Genomic DNA, 26,159 nt, shown 5'->3' on the forward strand with positions numbered 1-26,159 from the left:
AAAATGATCTTTACAAAATTGTATTTGGGGATAAACTATATCCTGATACGACTTACTACTAGAAGCAGAATCTCACTGTAATCATTTTACATAGAGGGTATGAACCATTTGGGAAAGCAGAAAGTCTAAGTTTTACATTCTGAACAAAGACACTGCAGTTGCAATGTAGCCTAGTTAATTTCCAAAACTTTAGAAATAATGGTATATATTCTATTATTAATGTGAGAAATATATTTAAATTGCACATTGCTCTCATGGAAAAAGGCCAAGTTTACAAAAAATCATTAAACTGAATTCACATATTTTTCTTTAATTAGATTCATGTGTGTTAAGAAATATAGTATAGCTTATAATGAAGTATTTGGCACTTTCCTTTTATAAGAAAAGGGAACTATGGTATGTGCAACCAACTCTGGACTTGCTGCCCAGCATAAGAAATAAGACATCACCAATACATAAAATAATGTTACCAATTACCACTACTAAGCACAATCTCCTCTTTACCGACCTACCTACCTACCTACCTACCCCTCAGAAGAAATGATCCTTGTGGATTTGAGGCTTTTCATTCGCATATATTTAAAGGTATTTCTTACATATCATACTATTGACCCACTTAAAAAATAACTCTCATAATCCACAATGAAAAAAAAAAAAGGCTTAACAAGGATGCAAAGCCTAAAACATATATGCTTTAAAACTTATCAAAATTTTAAGCCCTAAATTACCTTATCACACTGCAGAGAGAGAACTAACACATTCAACAGACAAAGAAGATAGACTACTTATTTTATATGTAAAGTTAACCAAAATGAATGTCAAGTTCTTGCTAAGTCAACTAATCATTGTGCTGCCATGCAACTAATAAAAAATTAAAAAAAAAACTCACTTAGAAATATAACATAAACTTGTAAGAAACCATTATCACCTTCTAAACTTCAAAAATAAAAATATTCTCTTGCTGGCTGATCTTGTTTAATACAAAGTAATTTTTTCAAGCGTATGTACTATTTTGGTACCTTAACTTTGCGAAAAACATGTAAATGGTGAAGTCCTACAAACTAGTGAATTCTAGAGCCTTTCCATGGAGGTGACACGTGTGACTGAGGAAGGGGGCAGTAAGGGAGAACTCTGATGCTTATTGAGGATCACGTGGTCAGTGTATTAGCACCAGCACAATGAACTCCTTTTTAAATAACCTGGGATTTTATCCTTTCTCATAAAACTGATCTACTACCTTGAAGGGAGATAGTTAAATATTTGAAAGACTGAGTAACTTCCTTTTGGATTAGAATGTTCCTTACCTGGCCATGCTCTGTCCTAGCCCCAGGGCTAAACCAATGGCTGCAGAGGAAAGAGAAAAGGAGTTAGCAGGAAACTCACTAAAAGCACATGCTCTCACGTGATCAGTCTGCATGTGCTGTAAGAAATGTATCCGCCACCAGCAACAGAGCCTTAAAATATGCTGTATTTTACTGGATATTTCATGTAATTCTAGACCTACACCAATTTTGACAGAAATGTAAGAGTGCTCGTAACCCAGTAATTTTCAGTTTAATAAGCAAACTCAGTTAGAATTACATTTCCATTTAATTATGTTAACATAAACTGCTGGGACTGTATTCATTTTATGAATCAATTCTGGTTATAAACTCTACAAATGCTATCATTTACCACAACTTAATTACAGCATCATTACAACAAATGATGACCTTTTGATTGTTGGAGTTTTAAAAAACATTAAAAATACAAGAATATTATATCCTCTGGCTCTGTCCCGAGCAACAATCACACAAAGCCCTTGATGTGAATTCTAAAGCATCAGCTGAAGGTACCTTGATCCCATTCCTTCCATGGGACTCTGGATTCTGGCTGAGAACAAATTCAACAACAACACTGGAGATATATAAGTCATGGCACAGTTGAAGCGTTCCGTTCTTGCACTGTGCCTCACCCTGCCTGGCCCCCCCCCCCCCATACTGTTCCAGCTGCAACTTGGACTTTTAATAGTCTATCTGGTGATACCTTTTCAACAGGAGTTATCATTAGCTGTGTGCCCAGTCATCTGGCCAGTATTCTGCTTAAAAACTAACTGTAAACATCAAGGAAATCGAGAGAGACATTGTGGGAAATTAGCCAGTAAAAGCCCACAATCATAGGGAATGATACTAATATTATTATTAATGCTATCTATTTTTTCCTGAATCATCATATTGAGTACAGGCGTGTGCCAAGCACTCTTTAGACACATGACATGTATGTATTATTTCCTATCCTCACAAAAACCTTACAAGGTTATTCTCATGTTCCAGCTGCAGGAATGATTGAGGCTCGGATGCTAGGTTATTTGCCCAAGGTGCTCAGCATACCATACCGCAAAGGACAAAGGGCTCACGTGGAAAGGGCACATTTCCTGGTTCCCTCCAACACTTCTATGCATTCTCCTCTGCGGTACTAAAACCTGGGAATAAACAGCCTCTGTATTAATATGTTCTTATTTTGTCTACACTCTTACTGGAACATTTCTCAAGCTCATAGACAGTCATGCTCTTTGGCAGGTCAGATTCCATTTTTGCTGTGGGAATGGACACTTACTGCTATTTGTAAATGACATGTGGATTAATCACCAACTAGCAACTAACTATTTATTGCAGTTCCCTGACAACTTGACTGATAAATTTCCCCTCTGCTATGGATTGTACCATTTTTCTTTAAAGAAAAATATTTTTTAGAAAATCAAATGCATACACACAGTTAAAACAAAACAAATAAACAAAAAGTGTTTGTTTCATCTATCCTGACCCCTAAGCTCTGTTCAGAGAAACCACTGTCAACTCTTTCTGCCTTTTCTTTTGGTATTTAATGATGTATTTCTACAGAATATGGTTATACTGATATTTTGTGGTTGATTTTAGACATTAATAATTGACTTCCTTTTATTGTAAATTTAGCTGTTTTATAACTCCCAAACTCCTATTTCCAGTTATAACACCATTTTTAGTTAATCAGTTGTGAAAACCGATATTATGACTACATGAATACTTTGTGCTGCTGAATTTTTCTTTTTGTTTCTCCTAAAGTTGACAGTTAATTTGTTTTTCTTCCTTTGTTATTATTTCTATGTACTGGTGACCTTTTCCAGAGAAGTGTCCAGGAAGTGGTGTGGGAAGAATCTGGATTATAATGTCATAGGTGGGTACAGAAGAAGTGGGATGTGAGGAAGTAAAGTGGGCATAGTATAATCCACTCTTTCTACAAGTTAGGTTTTCAAAGTATGAGAGGGAGAGAGACAGTGCAGAAAAAAATGGAAAGAAGAGGTTTAAAAATGTAGTATATAATGAAAGAAGTTTTTGGAAGAAAAAAAATGTTCCTTCCAATCAAAGACACAGGTGCTGGAATCAGCCTTGGACAGAAGAAAAATCTTTTCCTCTAATACTAAGACAAAGGAAAGTGAAAGAAGGTATATTTGGATAAGTTCATCCAAATTTGTGACTAACAGCCTTAACTTTGGAAAGTTGAAGAAAAGGTCAAATTCTTGGGGGTAGTGGGGAGGTGGGCAGCTTATAACAGGGGCTTAGTGACAAGACATAGAATAGCTTTGGGGGACACAGAAAATGTTATGGAAGGTCATGCTAAAACATTGCTGAAAGATCTACTGAAGTTCAAGATTATATATCTGTGTAGCAACAAATCATATAATCTTTTTTTAAATTTTATTATTATTTTTTTTTAACATCTTTATTGGAGTATGATTGCTTTACAATGTTGTGTTAGTTTCTGCTGTATAACAAAGTGCATCAGCTATACATATACTTATATCCCCATATCCCTTCCCTCTTGTGTCTCTTTTGCACCTTCCCTATCCCACCCCCTGTAGGTGGTCACAAAGCACAGAGTTGATCTCCCTGTGCTATGCAGCTGCTTCCCACTAGCTATCTATTTTACATTTGGTAGTGTATATATGTCAGTGCCACTGTCTCACTTCGTCCCAGCTTCCCCTTCCCCTTCCCTGTGTCCTCAAGTCCATTCTCTACGTCTACATCTTTATTCCTGTCCTGCCCCTAGGTTCTTCATGACCTTTTTTTTTTTTTATATTCCATATATATGTGTTAGCATACGGTATTTGTTTTTCTCTTTCTGACTTACTTCACTCTGTATGATCTTATTCAGCAGTGCTCAGCAGAGGAGCAGTGGATGTGGGTAGCTGGACAGATTGATCCAAGGTTAGGAGTTTATGGAGCAGGATGGTAGGCAGAATTCTAAGAGGACGCCCAGTGATCCACACCCTTGTACAACTTGCTCTCTTTGAATGTAGGAACGACCTGTGAATATGATGGGATAGTCACCCCTACAATTAGGTTGTGTTTTATGGAACAACTGGCTTTAAGAAGGGGAGATTATTCTTGGTGGGCTTAAGCTAAGCAGGTGATTCTTTGAAGGGACTGAGCTCTTCCTGGTGAAAGGGATTCAAAGTATGTGAGTTTCAACTGGAGAACCCAACATTTATTGAGCTTTACTGAAAGACAGGCAGTGTTCTCATTTAATCTTTAAAGAATCCCTCAAGATAGGTACTACCCCCATTTTGCAAATGAAGAAACAGGCTCAGAGAGGTTGAGTGATTTGCCAGAGATTTCATAACAAAGTAGCAGAGCTGGAATTCAAACCTGTATATTCAATTCCAAAGCTCATGTTCCTTTTAACTATTATACATATTGTCACCAATTAGGGTAGCAGAAATTGAGGCAGAAAGAAAGACTGGCACAGGTGCCTGTCTAACTCACCCTGTCAGGTTTAGATGTTTCCTTGTCTAAACTTTCAATATCTTTGCACATGTCTCCATTAAAGCAGTTATATTCAAATACTGTAGGTGTTTATTTATCCTGATAAAAAAAATTGGAGGTCCTTAAGAAAGGGATACTGATCATAATTGTAGTAACAGAACAGTAATAGTAGCTGGAAGAAAATGTAGTGGTAGTAATAATAGAAGTAGCAGTAAAAACACTCCTACAACTCGGTATCTCAGTAAATGTTAGATATCTACTGGGAACCATGGTAACGGTCATATGTAGATTATCTCATTCAAACCTCACACCTTACGGAAGAGTGCTATTGCTATTCAAGGTCACAAAGCTAGCAGGCACTGGAGTCAAGATTGGGACCGAGGCTGTCTGTTTCCACACCCTGGATTTTTAACCACCATTCTCTTTCATTGCCTTCAGTTATCGTAATTTGGGGGAGGGGAATTTTTCTCTTTTGCTCCGTTTTCTTTTTTTCTCTTTTTTAATGTACTCATGGAATGTAAAGGTTACTTAATAACTTTTTAGTGAAAACATGAACAAATCAGGAAATCTAGAGAAAGTAGTGTCCTTGAAAGCCAAAGAGTCAAATTTATGTAAAGACAGCAGAGGAAAAAAGGGCGTGAAAGAGGATGAAGTTGTAGAAGCATTTATTTACACTGGAGCCAAGATTCCCAAGGGGACTTACGAGGGAGGGGGCTAACAGTGAAACGCACACCTGGGAGGAGGGGACACAGAAGAGTCTGAAATTGATCAATTGCCGGGGATGGCTAGACGTAGAGACAGAGCTGGATGGCTTGTCTGTTCTCAAGATTCCGAGGGGCTGCATGTGGTTTCTGGGCTCACTTCTCCCTCTAGGATACAGATGCAGTTTGGGGATGTCTAAGAACTGAGCCTGACACACATTATTTCATTTAATCCTCACCTGCCCTGTTGATAATGGGACTAGCCATCACCTATGGAGCCCTCGCTATAGCGTTCTTTTTTAGCAGAGCAATGTGGTCGGTAACTGTGGAGTAGAAGGGAGTTTTCTGTTTTCCTTTTAAGTAAGAAGTAGATAATAAAGCTTTAGGGAACAAGGTTTTTTGAACTAAAATCTCTGCAGACGCAGAGTTCCACAATGATTCCTTCTCACTCTTCCTTAATCCCTTGCCCTCACCCACGGTGCTGAACTACAAGTAGCAGAAATGTACAGGATTTCATGAGAAGTGAAATGATATTACAGCTATGCAAAAGGACAAAACCAACCTCAGAATTCTTAACTGAGGTCTCCTAAAGAAGCGCTTTTCAAAAGGAAAGAGCTACAGCAGTTTATAATACAGATTTTGGTTTTTAGAGTTTCTATTTTTTATAGAGTTTCTATTTTTTGACTCAGAAGCATAATTTTATATTAACTTAGTGTGTCCTGTACACATAATGCTCTAAACTTGTGCTCTCTAATATGGTAGCTACTAGTCATATACGGCTATTTAAATGAATATTAAAAATTAAGTTCCTCAGTTGCATTAGCCACATTTCAAGTGCCCTAGACATACATGGTTAGCAGTTACCATAATCAGCAGTGCAGATATAGAACATTTCCATTACTGTGAAAAGTTCTATTGGACACCACTAGTTTACAGATTATCACTGAAAATTCGAATTAACTTTGGAAATGGAATATAATCTTCTACACTGAACATCTTCCTTGTGAACCATAACTGTTTTATTGAAGAGACTTGTAAGTATGAAGAAGTATATAACAGAAAGGGGGGGGGCAGGTTGAGGAATGGGGAAGTAGAAATGTCTGTTAAACTCCTAACTCAATATTCTATAATAGGGTTTCATGGATCAAGGCATGGGAATAAAAATTAAGGTGAGAGGATAACATATTAAGAAGAAGCCCTATGCTAGGTAAGAACTAGATCTTGGTAGCAACTACAACTGTGGATGCCAAAAGACTAAGGCACATGTGTCAATGTAGAAGACGTTGACAGGGAGTTCCACATGACCTTCAGTACCTAGGATGATATGTGAATTTTGGTATTCTTGGTTCTGTCTCTGCCTGTGGTTCTCAAAGTGTTGTCTTCAAAGTGTATTCTATGCAGCCCTGGGCGGGAGTGAGGAGGTCCCTGGAACACTGAACTAGTAGTCACTGTATTCCTCACTGCCATGAACTTGCAGGGGGAAAACAAAAAAGCTAGTTTCACTTAAGAATATTCTTGACATAGCAGTAAACATTTTTTATTAAATCTCAACTCTGGAATATACTTAAGAAAATTATTTGTGGTGAAATGGGCAGTACACATAAAGTATTTCAGATGCATAGTGAAGTACAACAGTTGTCTCAAGAAAAGCACTTGTGAGATTGTGGGAGATGCAAATAGAACAAAGCCACTGTTTTCATGGAGCACTATTTTTAACTTGAAAGAATGACTAATAAACTACGGTTATCTATACTTGACTATTTGGAAGACATTTTCTTGAAAATGAAACAACTTGAGCCTCTAAAGTTAAGGAAAACAACTACTTGTGACTCATGATAAACTTCAAGCTTTCTAGCAAAAACCAGAGTCAGACTTTTAGAAAACTTGTAAATGCCACCATGAACTTGACAGTTTCCAAATACTTAAAGTCTCCTGTGGTGATATTAGTGCATGTGAGTTCTTCCAAATGACCAACATATGATTTACTGAATCATGATGTGCAAGTGATCCATTCAGAATTCAAGACCAATAGATTTTAATGTCATTGAGGAAAAAAAAGCTCATTGATATGTTTTCAGATTATAATTAACCTTTGAGGAAAAAAAAAAAAAAAGAAAAAAACCTCTGTGTTTTGGTGCAGTATCAAAGAATATCCACAATGCTTTGAAAAGGCTATTAAAATACTTCTTCCTTTTCCAACTACACATCTGTGTGAGGCTGGATTTTCTTCATATGCTTCAAATTGAAAGCAGAAGCAGCTACGAGAATCTAGCTTCTGTTAGGCCAGACATTAAAGTGATTTGCTAAAACGATGACATGTTTTCACTAATTTTTTAGAGGAAAAGGTAGTCATTTTTCAAAAAATATGCTATCTGTGTTAACATGTAATGGGCTTACTATATTTCTTAATGAATACATAAAAACTTCATATATTCTTCTTTTTGCTACAAACCAAATCTTCATCTAGTGGCAGCATCAACCTTCTAATGGACAACTAAAACTCAACTTGGGCACCTTTCTCTCTCATATTCAAACCATCAGCAAGTCCATAAGCATCTCTTAAATCCACTCACTTCTCAACATTTCCGGCACCACCTGAGTCCAAGCTATCAAGTTTTACCTGGAAAGTTGCAACTTTCCTTGCACCTACTAACTTTAATCCATTTATCATACTGCAGGCCTAGAGTGATCATTTCAAAGTTCAATTCTGAATTTTTGGTTATTCATACCCTTACCCTCAAGAAAACACATAAACAAAAGCAAACCAAAGTCTTAAGTGGCTTTCCACTCCTCTTAGGAGAAAGAATCCTAATGCCTCCTGCAAGGCTCAGCATCATCTGGTCCCTGCCCACATTTCTCCAGTCTCATCACTTTCCTCTCACCTCTTCCCTCACATTCTGTCACTTGTTTTAACTTTTGTTTAGTTCCTTGATTACAGAAAGTGGTATTCTCTCTGCTTGAAATGCTCTTCTTGCCATCACTTAGTTCCTAGAGATTTCATCTCAAGCTTGTTGTCCTAAAAAGTCTTCTCCATCTCCATGTCTACTTCAAATTCGTTTTAAAGTTCTCCTTTAGGGTACTTAGCACAATATACAGTAACGTCTCTTGAGCATTTATAAATAATAATAATCATAAATAATTTATGGGTCAGTATATAATTATACATTTATGGGTGTGCTTGATGATTAATGTCTATTATGTCTATTAGGTTGTACCATGAGAACAGCGATGATGTCTATCTTATTCACTACTGTATACTTAGTGTCTAACACACAGTAGGTCCTCATAAATATTTTCAGAATGAATGGATAAATGAATGACTTGAGATTCAGAGCAGAGTTTTATTAACTAAAGCCACCATGTTATTCTATATGAAAACAGAAGAATAAGAGCACTGAGCTATGCGGTCTTTAAGATTCTTTCGGGTTCTGATATTCTGTGGAGCAGATGACCGGGATGTGAAGATATTCCTCATTCTCTACCTTTTCTATGAAACAAAAAGTCGATTCTAAAACTACCTCAAGAAGCCCTTCTAAAACTTGGCATTTATTTCATTAAACTACAAGTGTAAATCCAGGAAGTTCAGGTTGGCATGGCTGCTAAATCATGGGTTTTAGAATCAGAAAGATTTAGGTTTGGACACAGGTTCTGGCACTTACTGGCTAGGTGAAGTCGTTGAGAGTCTTGGGTTCTTCCTCATTTATAAAATAAAATAAATCCCTCTGTTCTTACAGTATGGGGAGGCCTACACAAGATGGAGAACCCAGCACATAGTGGGTGTTTAAAATAAGTATTAATTTTCTCCCCATAGTACACAGTGAATAAAGTAATATGTGAGCTTTTATTCTATGAATTTTTGCAATAACTACCTATTTATCCCTAAATGTCAGTAGAGACACCAATACTCATGGGTAATGTCTATAGGATCCCCCAACAGGTTTAATGTGTTATCAAATATGTAATAAATGCTTAATACATTGGTTTCTTTAATTGACTTTTGGTTGAGTGGAATAGGGTGTGTGACTTCAGAAAAGTCAAGTTCTCTATAAAATGGGGGTATAACACCAACTATGTATGCTTCAGAGAGCTAATAAAAACAATGAAGAGAGTGGTGCATATGACAATGTTCTGAAAAGTAAAACACACTCTACAATATAAAGCATCATCACCAGCATCATCAGCATCATCTTGAAATGTCTGGTGCCCAGTTTAACAATCTTTCTGTATTTCACATAAGTACTCTGTAAAAATGTCATATATAAGAAAGGACTGTTATTATCCTTACTCTATAATTAAAATTAAGAAATACGTAAGCTCAATGACTTACCCAAGGGAATCACAGTAAATCAGAGGAGGAATTGATCCAGTCTATCTTATTTATCTCAATCTAAAGTTGAAGTTACTTTCACCATAAAGAAATAGATGCTAAATTTCAAAGTGTAAAAGTATTCCCAATAACCATAACCTTTCATCCGGGCAAATCTTGCTTTAAGCAAACTTTATATTTACACAAAAGATAAAATAAAGGGTGAATATTTGCTTTATAAAGGAATTCATCATAGGCGTATAAGTAGTTACCCATGGGCATTTAAAGTAAGTTTTGATCTACATACAATTCCTCAGGTAAATTTCCTAGACTTTCAAATGAAATAAATGCAAACTATAAATATCAATGTAAAAATCAATTAATAAATATTTGATCAATTTAAAAACAAGTATCTCATAAATGATTGGAAAAATGTTGGAAAGGAAAAAATTCTGGACCATTTAAGGTCAATACATAAAGGCATAAAGGGAGGTGGAGTGAATAAAAAGTAACCCCATTTGATGCCTTTAATATTTTTATTTTTTTATAAATTTATTTATTTTATTTATTTACTTTTGGCTGCATTGGGTCTTCGTTGTTGCATGCGGGCTTTCTCTAGTTGCGGCGAGCGGGGGCTACTCTTCACTGTGGTGCACGGGCTTCTCATTGCAGTGGCTTCTCTTGTTGTGGAGCACGGGCTCTAGGTGCGTGGGCTTCAGTAGTTGTGGCACATGGGCTCAGTAGTTGTGACTCGTGGGCTCTAGAGCACAGACTCAGTAGTTGTGGCGCATGGGCTTAGTTGCTCCGCGGCATGTGGGATCTTCCCGGACCAGGGCTCGAACCTGTGTCCCCTGCATTGGCAGGCGGATTCTTAACCACTGCGCCACCAGGGAAGCCCCAATATTTTTTAAAACTACGTAGTCATATATTAATTTTATTTTGCAGATTTTAATATTTGTATTTTCAAAAAGTCAACAGAATAATTAAATGTGAGTTTCAAAACTTAACATGTTATTTTTACTCAGAAATTAGATACTAATTTCTCTGCTTTAGTTGGATTGAGGTTCTTGTCACATTTTGTGTACCTCTCTATGGTTATTTTAATGAATATTTCATTTATTTGTATTATATTTCCCATTAAAAGAAACCTATCATATATTAACAATTGGACTTTAAGAAGTACATGTTCCAAGGAAATAATTATCAGATGGAATATAAAACAATTAGTACAGTGAAAATAATCACATTTTCATAATTACGACACTCTATAAGGCTTCTCAATATCTGTACAGAGCACGTGTTAGTCTACCTTTAAAACCAAGACTCCATAATCTAACTTGTGCTCAGCAAAGTTGGCTGGTCACCAAATTTCTACAAGTAATTTTATTTTATAATTGAAATTATTGTAAAATATTTTCTTTAGAGAAACTCTTCACATTTTAATGACCTACTTCCGCTTTCTCATATACTGCACTGAAAACTTTCAGTGAGGTGAGTTTTTCCACACTGAGCACCATGCTGGGTATTGCTCTAATGACTCTAAAACCGTCTTTTTCCATCCCTCAGCTCAGCAGTTCTGTTTCTTCGATTAGACTTTTCCAAGCTGCCCTACACTAAACTTGACTAACCATGAGACCGTAGGAGCTGAAAATTCCTAAAGATTATTGCATTAGAACCTGTAAAATATTTCCCCTTATTTATTAAAAATAAAATTCTTGAAATTCTACGAAGTAAAATTATTTTAAGTATTCCTATATCAGATTATTATTTGTAGTTGATCTTCCAAAGCAAAACAAATATTGACTTAGAGGAATCATTCACTGAAAGTAGTAGCTGTTGCCTACTATCCAACTAGAAGTTTCTAAATATTTAGTAATTGAATGACTATTTTAGCCATTCTTACAGTTCTGCATTCTGAGATAAGTGCAGCAAGGATTACACAAAACCACAGTTCATCTACGCTTTCCCTATACTCTTGTGCAAGTATCAGGAAGGGGGGGTCTTCTCCTCATCACTAGCCAGTAGTGGAACTTGATAACCTGGACCCCAGAGCCAGTGATTTTTGATGTGTGCATTGTATTGTATATTATGGGAAATTTAAGAACAAGAAAAAGCTTCCACCCTTGGCAAATTCATGGTTCATTAGAGGAATAAGGTATGTATATAATAACTATAGTCTAGAGAATAACGTGACAAATACTATAATCAAGTAGAAATAAAGACCCAAAGGGAGAATATAGAAGGTATCGAGAATTGCTGGTTGAAATTTGGGGGAAAAAAAACAAAGATTCCTTAAAGGAGGTTGTAGCAGATACTGTTATTGCCTCCTCAATAGTTGTGCAACTAACTGTCTACTTCCAGACTTCCAGTTATGTGAGTACACTAAACAGCCCTCTGTTTAAACCATTATTTGTAGGATATTCCGTTATTTTTTCCTGATTGGAGTCTACACAAGAGTGGTCTTCAACCATTTTTGAGCACATATTGCCTGAAACAGTTATGAAGATATCCTTCCTTTGCATATTTTTATGTAGACATCTAAAATTTTCATCATAATTTAAATATTTGCAAAGGATTCATTTTCTATTAATTTTATATATTGATATTTCAAAGTAAAATAAACTGCACCACTCTTTTGAATATACACACTGGAATCTAAATATCATTGTGCTTTTATATTAGCCATTGATCTATTAAAAAAAGATCAGGACAGGCACGTCTTTAAAAGTTGAAAATTTTACATGGCTTATTTTTCTCCTTGAATCCTCTCAATTTACAATTCACTCATTCACAGAAGTTTATCCTAATGTAATATAATTTTATACTTGAAAGCCTTTTATTAGTTATTCTATTATAGTCTTCTTCAACAAAAATGTGTGTGTATATCTATATAACATACATACATATGTATATAAATACACATATAACATTTCCTTAAGGATCTGTGACTATAAAACTAGAGTAAAAATTATTTTGAAAAGTTTATAAGTTAGTCAATGCTAATAATTGTTAGTTGATAACCATTAGTTACTTAAGATCTGAAATAGTTTTCATTAGTACTCAACTAAACCAACATAAATACATTTTGATAATACTAAACATAAAAATAAAATTTTATTAGAAAGCTATCACTAACAAGTTTTCCCCCCAAATTAGTTCATACATCCATTGATGAATATTACCATTAGCATCAATTCTACTGTTATTTTTAACAATTTGAGTGCTCAGAAACCTTGTTCACACAAATTGATAAATGGAAATAAAAGGAATTTGGTTAGAACCAACACTTGATTATTGAACTCCTTCAGAGTTTTGTGCCAAAAAATATCGCACACAATGATTTCTAGATTAAGCAGTATTTTTAATAATCTACCAGATGCTGAAAACAAAGAATTAGTAACTACCTAAACTGCATAAAGCTTTGTGACTTAGTCATTTGATTTAATCTGTCAACGTCAATATCAGTACAATATGAATGACCCCCTGTTTGGAACCCAAGAAGATTTTACACTATAGGGAAATGTGCCAAGATAAGATCAGAACTGAGAGGGCATCTTTTTTTCTAAAGTGGAAGAAAGGCAAATTTTAAGACTCCCACCTGAGGGTAGGGCCCCCAAAGCACCCAGCTCTGAGACTCAAAGGACTGCAAAGAAAGAAGCAGTTCTTAATGGGCACGTGAGCACTCTCTGTGGCTATCCCTCAAGGTTCAGCCCAGAGGGAGCAGGATGTTTGTCTAGAAACGTCCATCTCCCAGTCTTTTCCTGGAAGGCAAAGGTTTGATGGCAAACCTTACAAGCTGCCGTCTGAGGTTCTAGAGTCTAACTGAGGATGCATCTAGGGGCTGGCTGCGATCCTCCTCAGAGTCCAGGGGGCTGGGGGCACTTCCCCCGCCTTCTCACTCCTGCTTGCTGGAACAAGAAAACCAGGCTGCTAGCTTGTACACATGTCTGGTGCCCCAGCTTTTGCAGCTGCCACCTGAGGGACAGGCCCTGGATCTCCTGGCTCTGACAGCCAGTGGAGCTTGCATTCACTAGTCCTACAGGACTAAAGCAAACAAAGAAGCAGTTTTTAAACAGACACAGGAACAATGCCCTCTCATGGCAATACACCTAAGCTCAGTGTAGAGGGAGCAGGCAAAACACCCATCTTTGTTCCCCCTGGAAGGGGCTTAACTACATACTTTCCCAGCTGTTACAACTGATCACATAAAAATACTAAGGATCACAAGAAACTACTATAAGCAATTACATTCCAGCAGATCAGATAACCTAGAAGAAATGAAGAAATTCCTAGAAACATAAAATTTACCAAAACTGAAATCATGAAGAAACAGAAAATCTAAAAAGACCAATTACTAGGAAGCAGATTGAACCAGTAATCAAAAACTATGCAAAAAAAAAAAAAAAAGTCCAGGACCAGATCACTTCACTGGTGAATTCCATGAAATATTTAAAGAAAAATTAATACCAATCCTTCTCAAAGTCTTCCAAAAAATCAAAGAGGAGGGAACACTTTCAAACTCATTTTACGAGGCCAGCATTATATCCTGATACCAAAGCCAGAGAAGGATTCTACAAGAAAAGAAAATTACAGGCCAATATTCCCGATAAACATAGAAAAATCTTCAACAAAGTATTAGCAAAACAAATTCAACAGGGCCATACACAATGATCAAGTGGGATTTATTCCAGGGATGCAAGGGTAGTCCAACAACTGCTAATCAATAAATGTGGTACATCAAATTAACCAAATGAAGGATAAAAGTCATGTGATCATCTTAATAGATGCATAAAAAGCAAATGATAAAATTCAACGTCTTTTCATGATAAAAACTCTCAACAAATAGAAGGAATGAATGTACCTCAACATGGTAAAGGCCATATATGACAAGCCCACAGCTAACATCATAGTCAATGGTAAAAAGCTGAAAGCTTTTCCTCTTAGATTAGGAAAAGGACAAGGATGGCTACTACTCTTGCCACTTCTATTCAACAGATATTGGAGGTGCTAGCCAGAGAAATTAGGCAAGAAAAAGAAAGTAAAAACATCCATACCAGAGAGGAAGAAGTAAAATTGTCTCTATTTGCAGATGACCTGATAGTACACATAGAAAATCCTAAAGACTCCACCAAAAAGCTATTAGAACAAATGAACAAGTTTAGTAAAGCTATAGGACACAAAATCAATATACATAAGTTGGCTGTGTTTGGATACACTAACAACAAAATATCACAAAGAGAAGTTATGAAAACAATCCCATATACAATAGCATCAAAAATAATAAAATATTTAGGAATAAATTTAACCAAAGAGGTGAAACATCTTTACACCAAAAACTATAAAACACTGATGGAAGAAGACACAAATAAATGGAAAGAGATTTTGTATTCATGAATAGGAACAATTAATATTGCTAAAATATCTATACTATGCACAGATATCCATACAATCCACAGATTGAAGGGAATCATAAAAATTCCAATGTCATTTTTCACAGAACTAGAAAACAAATACTAAAATTTGTATGGAGCCATAAAAAACCCTAAATAGCCAAAGCAACCTTGATAAAGAAAAGCAAACCTGGAGCTATCACACTTCCTGATTTCAAACTATCTTCAAAAAATACATACTAAATATATATATATTATAGTATAGCAATCAAAAAAGTATGGTATTGGTTAAAAACAGACACATAGATCAATGGAACAAAATAGAGAGCCCAGAAATAAACCCATGCATATATGGTCAATTAATATACACACACACAATGGAGTATTATTCAGCCTTAAAAGGAAGGAAATCCTGCCATTTGTGACAACATGGATGAACATGGAGGGCATTATGCTAGGCGAAGTAAGCCAGACAGAAAAAGATAAATAGTGCTGATATCATTTATATGTGGAATCTTAAAAAAAAAAAAAAAAGTTGAACTTCTAGAAACAGAGTAGAATCGTGGTTGACAGGGGCTGAGGTGGGGAGTGGGGTGGAGGAGCTAGGGAGAGGCTGATAAAAGGGCACAAAGTTTCAGTTATAAAATGAATAAAGCCTGAGGATCTAATGTACATTAATGACAACTATAATTAACAACATTGTACTGTATGCTTGAAAGTTAAGAGAGTAGATCTTAAATGTTCTCACCAAAAAAAAAAAAAAAAGTAAATATGTGAGCTGATGAATGTGTTAATTCGATGGTGGGAATCTTTTTACAACGTGTGTCTATATGTATATAAATATACAGAAAATTATCATGTTGCACACTTTAAATATTCTACAAGTTTTTATTTGTCAATTATACCTCAATAAAGCTGAAGGGAAAAAAAAAAAAAAGAAATGAGTTGCAAAAACTGTGCAGCACCCTGGAAGGGCATCTGAGGTAATGAACGTATCAGCTGTGATCTTACATGTAAATAACAAGAAAGGTCCTCCAAGAAAGCAGAAAAGGACTGCTTGCCAAATTGGACGTATATTAAGTGCTTCCTTTACCAAATAGGAGCTTTTGTTGAAATAGCCTGCATTCTCCACAATTCTATATTTTATATGCAGTCACCTTTAATTTATTCTACATACAACATACTACAAGGAGCCATAGCCAGATCTGATGAAAGCTTCATGTCACTCAGAGGTCCTGGATGAGATTTTGAGACAGCTGATGTAACTGGATGAGACTTTGAAGTGATCTTCTTTGGGAAAGGCAGGAAAGGTATTTCACACAGTATGTATGTATGGAGTGAAGACTGTGTATGGATGTTGAAAAGTCAGTGAGCTGAGTACGACAAATTTTGTTAGCAGCTACTCAGTGGATAGTATCCTCTTCTTATCCTTGTTTAGTTAGGGGCCACTATGTGCCAGACTCAAGTAACCTATCATGACTGATCTAAACCTTTGCTAGACACTTACATTCCTAAACTCGCTTGCAACTATGGGGAACCAAGTAACCCAGTTCTGGTCGATGAGAATTAAGGGAAGGTGGGTGAGTGATTTTTGAAAATAACTTTGTTTCTTGAGGAAAGCTGCTTGTACTGTCCTTCCCTCTTCTTCCTGCCTTGAATGCAGACATGATATGTGGAGCCATAGGTGCCATCTTGAGACTATGAGGCAGTAAATCTGAAGACATATAAGAAAAAAAGACCAGGAAGATGCTATGTGTTGAAATGTGTCCCCCCCCCCCACCAAAGATATGTTGGAGTCCTAACCCCTAGTACTGTAAAATGTGACCTTATTTTGAAATAGGGTCTTTACAGAGGTAATCAAGTTAAAATGAGGTCACTAGGGTGGGCCCTAATTCAATTTGACCTTACAAAATGTTATTATATATCTGTATCTGTGTCATTATAAAAAGCAGAAAGTTGGACACAGATACAGACACAGGGCAAAGGCAATGGGAAGATGAAGGCAGAGACTGGGGTGATGCAGCAGAAGTCAAGGAACAGCAAAGACTGCCAGCAAACCACAAGTGAGGAGGGGGGCAAGGAACAGATTCTCCCTCAGGGCCCTTGGAAGGAACCAACCCTGCTGATACCCTGATCTTGGACTTCCAGGCTTCAGAAATGTGAGACAGCCAAAGCACTCTTAAGGAAGAAGAGTAACGCTTGGAGGTGTCATGCTCCCTGATTTCAAACTATACTACAAAGCTATAGTAATCAAAACAGTGCAGTACTGGCACAAAAAAAGATACACAGACCAAGGTAACAGAACAGAGAGCCCAGAAATGAACCCACACTTATATGGGCGATTAATCTACGACAAAGGAGGCAAGAACATACAATGGGGAAAAGACAGCTTCTTCAATAAATGAAACTAATATAATATTGTATGTTACCTATACTTCAATAAAAAGTATTTTAAGAATATAGAAAATTAAAGGGAGAGTGCAAGAATGCAAGAGGAATTTTATTCTGCAATGAAATAAAAGAAAAAGTATGAAAAAAGAAAAGAGCTATGAGACAATACATTTGTTGTTTAAGTCACCCAGTTTGTGATACTTTGTTACTGTAGCTCTAGGACACGAACACAAGTGATGAAGCAGAAAAAGAGAAATAGTCTGGCCCTTGATAATATCCTTAAGCTTAGCAGCAAGCCCTAGAGCCACCTTCCTTCTAACTTCTCATGTGAGGAAAAGAAAAACCAAACCTTTTGGTCTGAGCTAGCATTAGTTTCATACTCTGTAACTTGCACCTAGTACATCCTGAAAAATATAATAGATGACTTTTCAATCAGTCTTGAATAATAAATAGGGTTTTGACAGACATGGATAGGAGGAGATGAATGAGCAAAGTCACTGGCTAAAGGGGCCAGTGCACAGAGGTAGACAGCTGGACCACTGGTGTTAGGAGGAAGAGATAATGGATAACAAAGTGGAAACGTAACTGGAGCCAGACTGTGGAAGGTGTTTAACGATATGCTAAGGTTTGTCTACTGTCAAGAGGCAATCAATACTGGAAGTTTTAATAGGAAAATAAAAGGATCAGAGCTGAACTTGAATAGTAGAAGTAAGTAGTATGTACTGAAATAGTGAGAGAGTAGAGACAGAAAGATCCATATAAAAGATAACAGAGCTGTAATTAAAATAATGGAGGAGGATGTGGAAAAGAGGAGGTCAGAATGAGATACTAAAAAACGTGGACGGTGCGAGGTAGTAAAATGACCGTTTTAGTCCCGAGTGTTGAGAGAATTGTAATCAAACACATTGGGATGACTTGGGAAACTAAAAACGGTGGCATTCCATCCCCAGAAACTCTTATTTATGGGGAGATGGGTGTGGAAGGTTGTTGGGATATTTCAATGAGGGTCATACTGGCTAGTTTCAGAAGCAATACTCAACTGACATTATTGCATTTGTCCTCTTTTAAATACAAACTTTTATGTCTTCACTCACTCAACAACTGGCACTGGATTACGATGGTGATAGAGATTGTTTGCCCTCAGAGCATTTATAATCTTTACCAAATGAGAGTTTTGGCTTAAATATAGCTCTAAATCTACTTTCTTGAGTATTAGTTTTCTATCAGAACAGAAAATCAAGACGAAAACATACAAATCTTCTGGTGGTCATTATGAGATAAAAAATGCTTTATCCATTTTTTTTTTTGTTTGAATGAAAAAAGAGAGAAGGTCTTTTATGGGATAATAAAACAATGAGTAAGATAAGCTATTAAGAGGGAACGTTGTGATATCATAAGCTATAGAAGTAAATATATAAAAATAATCTATATAGATAATATTTTATATCATATAAATTATACTCATATTAATATTTATAAATTAAGCTACATCTGAACAATAATTTCTGCTTTATATTTGTTAAAAAGTAGATTTATAAAACAGGACCTAATGGGTCCTAATATAATTGTTTTCCAGAAAAAATTCATTCAATAATTAATTCATATCGTTCCATACTTTAATGGTCTTTCTCAAGTTCAACCAGCTTCATAGGAGACACATGGTATTGAGCCAAAATACACAACTTATTTCAGGTTTTCCAACAAAGATGTATTTAGAAATAGAATTAGCACCTAGAAATTCACTCCATAACTCACCAAGCCACAGCTCTACTTTTTTGGAGTTATCTAGTAAATTAGTCTCTTCCTTTTGTTGCTAAATGCAAATACTTTCTGGTCCCATCACAGCTCATGCTGGACAGGAGGAGAGGGTAGAGAATTAATGAGGAAAAGACTCACTCTTCATTTCAGTACCTTAGAAAGGGTTGTAGAAGGAAGGAAGTGAGGATGGATGAGTCGAAGGAGAGCTTGATGCTACTGAATGTAATGAAAATTTAAATGCTTTGAGATAATCTTATGTATGACTTTCAGTAACACGTGAATTTCAAATTCTATTGCAAGTAAAATAAAAGAATGATTGCTTTAAAACTTTTCTTTAAATTTCTGTCGTGGGTTTCATTTAAATTGTTCTTGGACTACTGTCCTTGGTATATGATGTTTACTCTTTTATAAGACAGATTTAAATTGAACCACCTTTACTAGCAATAGCTACCAATTTCCCAAAAGAAAGATACAGAATAGCCCAACAAGATTATACAAATACCACGCATACTCACTCATGGTGATGAGAATCTGGGGAAAAGTGAACCATTCTCTTGTTACTGACTGGGCCAGGAGTGGTCACCTGAAAGGAGATTTAAAACCAAAAACAGGTCACAGTTGAGTGTGTAAAAAGGCAGTGAATAATAGGGATGTTTTCATTTGAGGACATCCACTCTGAAATGGAGAATATAACGATTCTCAAAATCTAAGACACAACTGCATGGACCAAAAGATACTTTAATTACTGCTAACAATGTGCTATTTGTTTTAGTCTAGCGTAGTTCCTCGGCTAGAATTTTAAGACTATTTAAAAAGTACCTTCATAACAGAAAAAAAAAATCTTTCTTAAGAACTAGACCAATGACTCTCATTTCCAAATACTGTGCAACTGCAAATATATTTAACTATATATTAAAAAAGGTTTATTAGATTAGTGCTGAGAAGATGATATTTCCTAGGACCAACATGTTTGTAGTTAACTCCTAAATGTAAATAACATGTATTATAATGCACACATTTTAAATGCATACAAATAGGAGTTTGGGATTAAACTATACTCACTACTATATATAAAATAGATAAGCAACAAGGACCTGCACAGGGAAATATATTCATTATCTTGTAATAACCTAAAATGAAAAAGAATCTGAAAAAGAATATATACATATATATATGTATAACTGAATCACTTTGCTGTATATCTGAAACTAACACAACATTGTAAATCAACTGTACTTCAAAAAAAATGCATACAAAGACTTAAGTCAAGGAAGTAGAGAGTAGTCCTTTTTATAGTTTTCCCATAAAGTTAGGAATTGTTTGTGTATTTACATAGAACAAAATGTAATTTCACTTAAGAGAAAAAATTTTATTCCTTTATTTCGAAATCAAATTAAAAAGCTGATAGAGAATTCAAGGTTCAACTTTTTTGACATTGCAAGCTATTCCCATTTTTAAAGAAAATGTCACAACTTTCCTATCCTATAGAGGGTTCTCAACGGGAACATAAACACAGCATGAATCCACCATCACAACTGATGAGACATAAACTGACAGCAAAAGGCTTTACATTATGCTCTGCCATATTAAAAAAAAAAATCCCTCTGTAATTATAGAAGTGCCACTTAACGTATAGAATCCAAAAAGGCATGATGAGGCAACAAATGCCCCTCAGAAGAAACGAACATTTTCAAAAATGTATTTTGTCTCGTATCAATTGGGTAACATGGGTGCCAGCACATCCTGAAACTCTAAGAAATGCAAATATTGCAAATGTGCAGAGATGATGACATTAATAACCCTATGGTTTGAGCACCACAGGTAAACATGTGGCTCAACTCCAGGACTACACCTGCATTCATCTCAAAATGAGGTTTTCATGCTATTCCAGTGGGTAACCCTGGAATATAGTAATCCATTTTCTACACGGTGGCTATGAGAAGAGCCGACTGCGCCTATGTCATGCTTTGTTAGAGGTTCATGATCACATTATCTCATGGTGGACCTGACACTTTTATTCAGTTTACAGTATGTTCTATGTACAGGCAACTTATTTCCTTTGCCAGGGCTGCTGACAACCTTTTCCACACTATATTAATCTTGTTTACTGACTTTATCTTGGTACAAATATCAGAAAACTGAACTTTTTATCTCAGAGAAAGAATAAACAAAGTGTTGACAGAAGCAGAAGCTATTTTCAGGGCTAAAATTGCTTGTTTACCTGCAGCTATACTTATGGAAAAATGTTTAAGTCTTGCTCTGGCTTGAAATACGTAATCTGAAATTTAATAAATGAAGAAATTTCACATATACCCATGTGATAAATTACCTGATGAAAACAATGCAACTGAGTACAACAAAACAGAATTTATAACTAATTTATACCACAATACATATGTAAGCTTTCAATCTAGTCAGAAATAATCATACTATGTATTTCTCAGAAATCATATATAGAAACTATAAGCTCAATTCAATTGCTGTAAATAACTCACAAAAGATTTACAATATCAAATGTAGATGTTTAAATGACTCTACATATTTACCTAGTACATGGCCCTTTTTTTAAAAAAAAGAGGTGAATATCCTTGACTGTTATTTCAAGTCAATTTTGATTTTACTTTTAAAGATATATAAAGAGGCATAATTTAGAATTTTTTTAATGAAATAAAGAAACACTGAGATCCATACATGATGATCTTCTTAGGGTCAATGACACTGGTCTGTCTCAGGAGTAAAGTATTCTAACAACAGGAATCTTTTGCTACTTTAGTGACTAGACATGCTCACCAAAAATCTGAGGGTAAGATCTTAGTATAGAATTCAGCTTATGGAAATCAGGGCTATACTGGAGTTTCAGTGTTTTTTAAACTTGAAAACATGTATTTAATATGATTGATTATTAGTAGATACTTCAAAGAATTATAAAATGTCAAGAAACATTCTTACAGAATTCTTCCTAAAAATTTATAATTTGGGGTTAATCTTTCTAAAAAGAAAATGAAGCGACTTAAAACATCAGGTCAAAGTATTAATTTCTAGTAAACAACTAAGTATGGTGATTATTTTATTCTCCAAAAAATATGCCTTCCAGGTATTCCAGAAATGTCTTAGAAAGAAATCACAAATTTAAAAAAAAATCATAACTCTTTAAATATCCCATAAGATATTCATGTTGTAAAAGTTATTTGTTAGAAAAAGTAGATTTTATTTCACAAGGTCAGATAGGAAACAGGTATTCTGTTCTTCATGAGAAATAGTATCTCCACAATCCAATTCTTGTTATTTGTTAAAACTCTGGAAACAATCTTTTATATAATTAGCCAATATTTACTGATAAGAATCTTAAACATCACACTATATGCCCTGAATTTTTATGATTCATTTGTTAAATATTACTACATCAATAGTGACTACAATCCTAAATAAAGTAGGCATATTTCTTTTCAGTATCTGTTTATTATGCAAATTATTAAATTAAAAAAATAAACTCAAAGTTAGATAGGAATGAATGGTCTCTGGATAGCATAGTGTTTATGTCAACTTCTGGCCTTACTAGATTGTGAAATAGACTATAATGCTAAAAGATCACATGGATCTCAGTTTTTACTATTGTTATTTACAATCAAGTTATCAACCTTAGAAAATCAGAAATGTAGTAGTTACTAGATGAAAACTTAATAACAGCTGTACAAGTACCACTATCAAAATTCATAAGGTCAATAAGTACCGATATAAGGGAAATTTAGCCAAATGATTTCAATGACAAAATATCTTTCTCAGTTTTATTAGATACATTAAAAGAAATTTCTTATTTTTTCTATCACTGATTTATCAACACTGATTTTATGACTTTCCTTCAAAGATAGACAGAACAGTTGGTTTTATACCTCATTTCCACTTTGTTATTGTTACCAAACCCACTGCATCTCATCCCATTCTTCTATAATTAGATGGTTGAATGAACTACTTCCCATATTAGGTAAACTTATCTGAGACACAATGGTCTTATGAGATTAATAATGAGTTTGTTCAACATGAATGATATCCTACTTATGTTCTCAATGAATAAGATTCCTTCTATAAATTCAGGAGATGTTATGTCTCCATAGAAGCACAAGAAACCATCATCCTTTCTTCTCTGCCTCTAGTAGAGCCATTGTCCTCCAACTTTTCTCTCACTTACAATTATATTTTGCTTTCCAAATGCTATTCTGCTTCAGTGCCTACACTGACAAACACTTAGGGTGGCAGGCTGCCATTCAAAAGAAGGCCTTTCAGTTGTGTGAGAACTGGTCAATCAAATCCACCCGGCCTCCAGGCTACAGCGAGACATTGTCTGAGCCTCCCTGCCAGTTTGTCAAGACCCAGAAGCTTCCTGCTTCTCTAAGGACCATTATTAATTTGACTCAACTTCTCTGAAGAAAGAAACAAGCCTTTAAAGTTTAGCAGGCTCTGCATGAAGGCCCCCCCGGTACATTCAATAAATGTGTCAGTCAAATATATGTGACAGATATTAAGGAAAACAACTCAACAGCAAGAGGCTTAAAAATAGGACTTTAAACCCTGGGGGTAAGAAGTAAGGAAAGGAAAGCAAAGAGGTGGAAGAAAACTTACTATCGTTGCTAGTCTATACATTATCTTCATTTAAAAACAAGCCCAAGAAAATCATATTCTAAATGTTTTGCAATAGTTGATTTTAATTAATAGCTGTTAAATGAATGTGTATAATGTCAATCTTTTAATCACATACAGAAGAATGAAGAAAGATTCTCCAAAAGTAATTCAAATGAGGGCACCTGAGTTTACATCAGTGTTCTAAAAATTTGGTACAAGATAGTTGGGAGAATGAATAAAATATTTCATTGTGTCACCTATTCTCATATATAATATTACATAATGGTCACGATTCACAAAAGGCACAATTTATTTGGGGATGGAAAGCATTCAAGAAAATAACATTAGAATTACTTCTAAAACAACATACAAAAAAGTAGAAATTACTTTAGAATTACTTTTAAAGCAAATACAAAAAAGTAACAATTCAGGTAGCATAAATGGATATCATTTATATGATTAAAGGGAAACAAAGTAGTTATCTGATTTAAGAGGAATAAGGTGGGCAGAAGGGAGTTGTGTGCAGTTTCTCTCTCCCTGCTCCAATCCATCTTAGCAACTTGCCAAACTCAACTTTCTAAATTGCTGCTTTTCAACATGTCAGTTTTCTCATGCCAGAGCCATCCAGAGCTCCACACTGAAAGCAAAATTAAAACTAATGAGAAATGCATTTGAAGCCCTCTCTAATCTCATCCCTGCTTTCCACTGTGATCCTTCTCTCCAGCTCCTGATGCAGTAGTTGATTGTTCCTTGTTCTAAACCCCAAACTGCTCTACTTGATACAATTCAACAAATATTTACTAGTTACCTCTTGTGTATATAAAATCATGTTTAAATTTACTATATAATGAGTGGTATACGGCTCCCATTCAGTTGGGTGACTTTAGTTATATCGTTACATTGATTGTTACATTGATTTAGTTATATTGTTACAAAGATTACTAATCTTTTTTACATAATGATAAAGTTCTGTGTTAAGGGACCCCTCTAATTCCAAGGTGTTTTTTTGTTTTGTTTTGTTTTTTTTAAAGAAAGAAAGATCAGTAAATAATTCATGTGCTAATCCATATTTTACCTTCCTTTGTCTAGACGGCTATTAAAGTAAATGTGAAATTATACGGGTGACTATGAAGAATCCTCTTCACTGGCTATAAGAAACTAAAAAAATAATAGGTGCATGCAGAATGCCTGATGTGTGCCAGGTAAGGTGTTGGATCTGAGGGAGAGGTCAGTGTAATAAGTCCTTACCTATGAGGAGTTCCAGCTTTGGACAATGTCCTCCTGGAAGGAATATTCAGGAAGGAAGAGGATCAATTTCTGAGGACAACTGAATTACCTGAGGTTTCAAAAGCTGCTGTACTAAATTAATAAATTTGTACACTAGACCTTGGTTTTCTAACCAAGAAAATGCCTCAGAGTTCGGGATTTTATAAAATCTAATAACATTACAGAAAAATGTACTAGGTTCTCATCACTATTTATGTCTTTAAGTATACCAATATTCATAAACAATCTTGCTCTTATCAGCAGAGCTCACCCTGGTAAGATTTTAGGGGGAAAAAACCCTCTTTTTAGGATCTATGCAGCATCTACTATTCATAGCCTTCATGTTATTTAAATTATATTGTAGTAGATGTTAACACAGTGAGTGAATCTGATGATTTTTACCTGGGTGTCAAGGTTAAAGGTTCCACATTGTTCCATTATACTTTTACTATGCAATTTTTAACCCTTCTTGGAAGGATGTAAGCATGAACAACCCAACAATAAAAGTGTGATAATGACTACCCATGACACATCAAGAATTAATACAATTTGTAGAAATATTTTTGTGATTAATGATGACACTCCTATTCTTTATCAGTCTTTCCTGCTTATAAGGTAAGTTTTCACAGGCAAGATGGCTAAAGTGAATAGACGTCATTATCCTCAAACACTAGATGAAGAAACTAACACCCACTGGGCTGAGGGCACATAACACCCAGATTACAAAGACTAAAAACAGAGCTAGATTTGAACCTACGTTGTTCTATCCACAATTTACTAAGTTTCCCCTACAGGGGACCACACAAAGGAGACAATACACCAAAACAAGTGTTTTCTGTATTTGGGGATTTGCCACAGGAGATGCTGGCTTGAATCTAGAATACACTCTTGGAAAATCTTCAGCCTAGAAATATACATTCAAGGACATTCTGGTCTTTACTTGTAACTT

General features: G+C 35.3%; 1 protein-coding gene across 10 annotated transcripts in view; it reads right to left on the reverse strand.

The window, feature by feature from the left end:
- Window positions 1–26,159, reverse strand: part of GPATCH2 (G-patch domain containing 2) — a 176,362-nt gene that overhangs the window by 63,638 nt on the left and 86,565 nt on the right. For 8 of the 10 annotated variants that reach the window (XR_014254093.1, XM_082426953.1, XM_082426948.1 and 5 more), the window contains 2 exons: window positions 19,843–19,910; window positions 1,305–1,344 (listed from right to left, as the gene is read on the reverse strand). Coding sequence is in view for 8 of the 10 variants with exons in the window: in XM_082426953.1 (XP_082283079.1) it covers window positions 1,305–1,344; window positions 19,843–19,910 (108 nt within the window). In the remaining 2 variants the exon portion in view is untranslated. The remainder of the gene's footprint in view (window positions 1–1,304; window positions 1,345–19,842; window positions 19,911–26,159) is intronic. The other 2 variants (XR_014254092.1, XM_082426952.1) reach the window with 1 other exon arrangement.

The sequence above is a fragment of the Balaenoptera physalus genome, assembly GCF_965194825.1.
Source record: "Balaenoptera physalus genome assembly, chromosome: 1".
NCBI classification, from domain to species: Eukaryota; Metazoa; Chordata; class Mammalia; order Artiodactyla; family Balaenopteridae; genus Balaenoptera; species Balaenoptera physalus.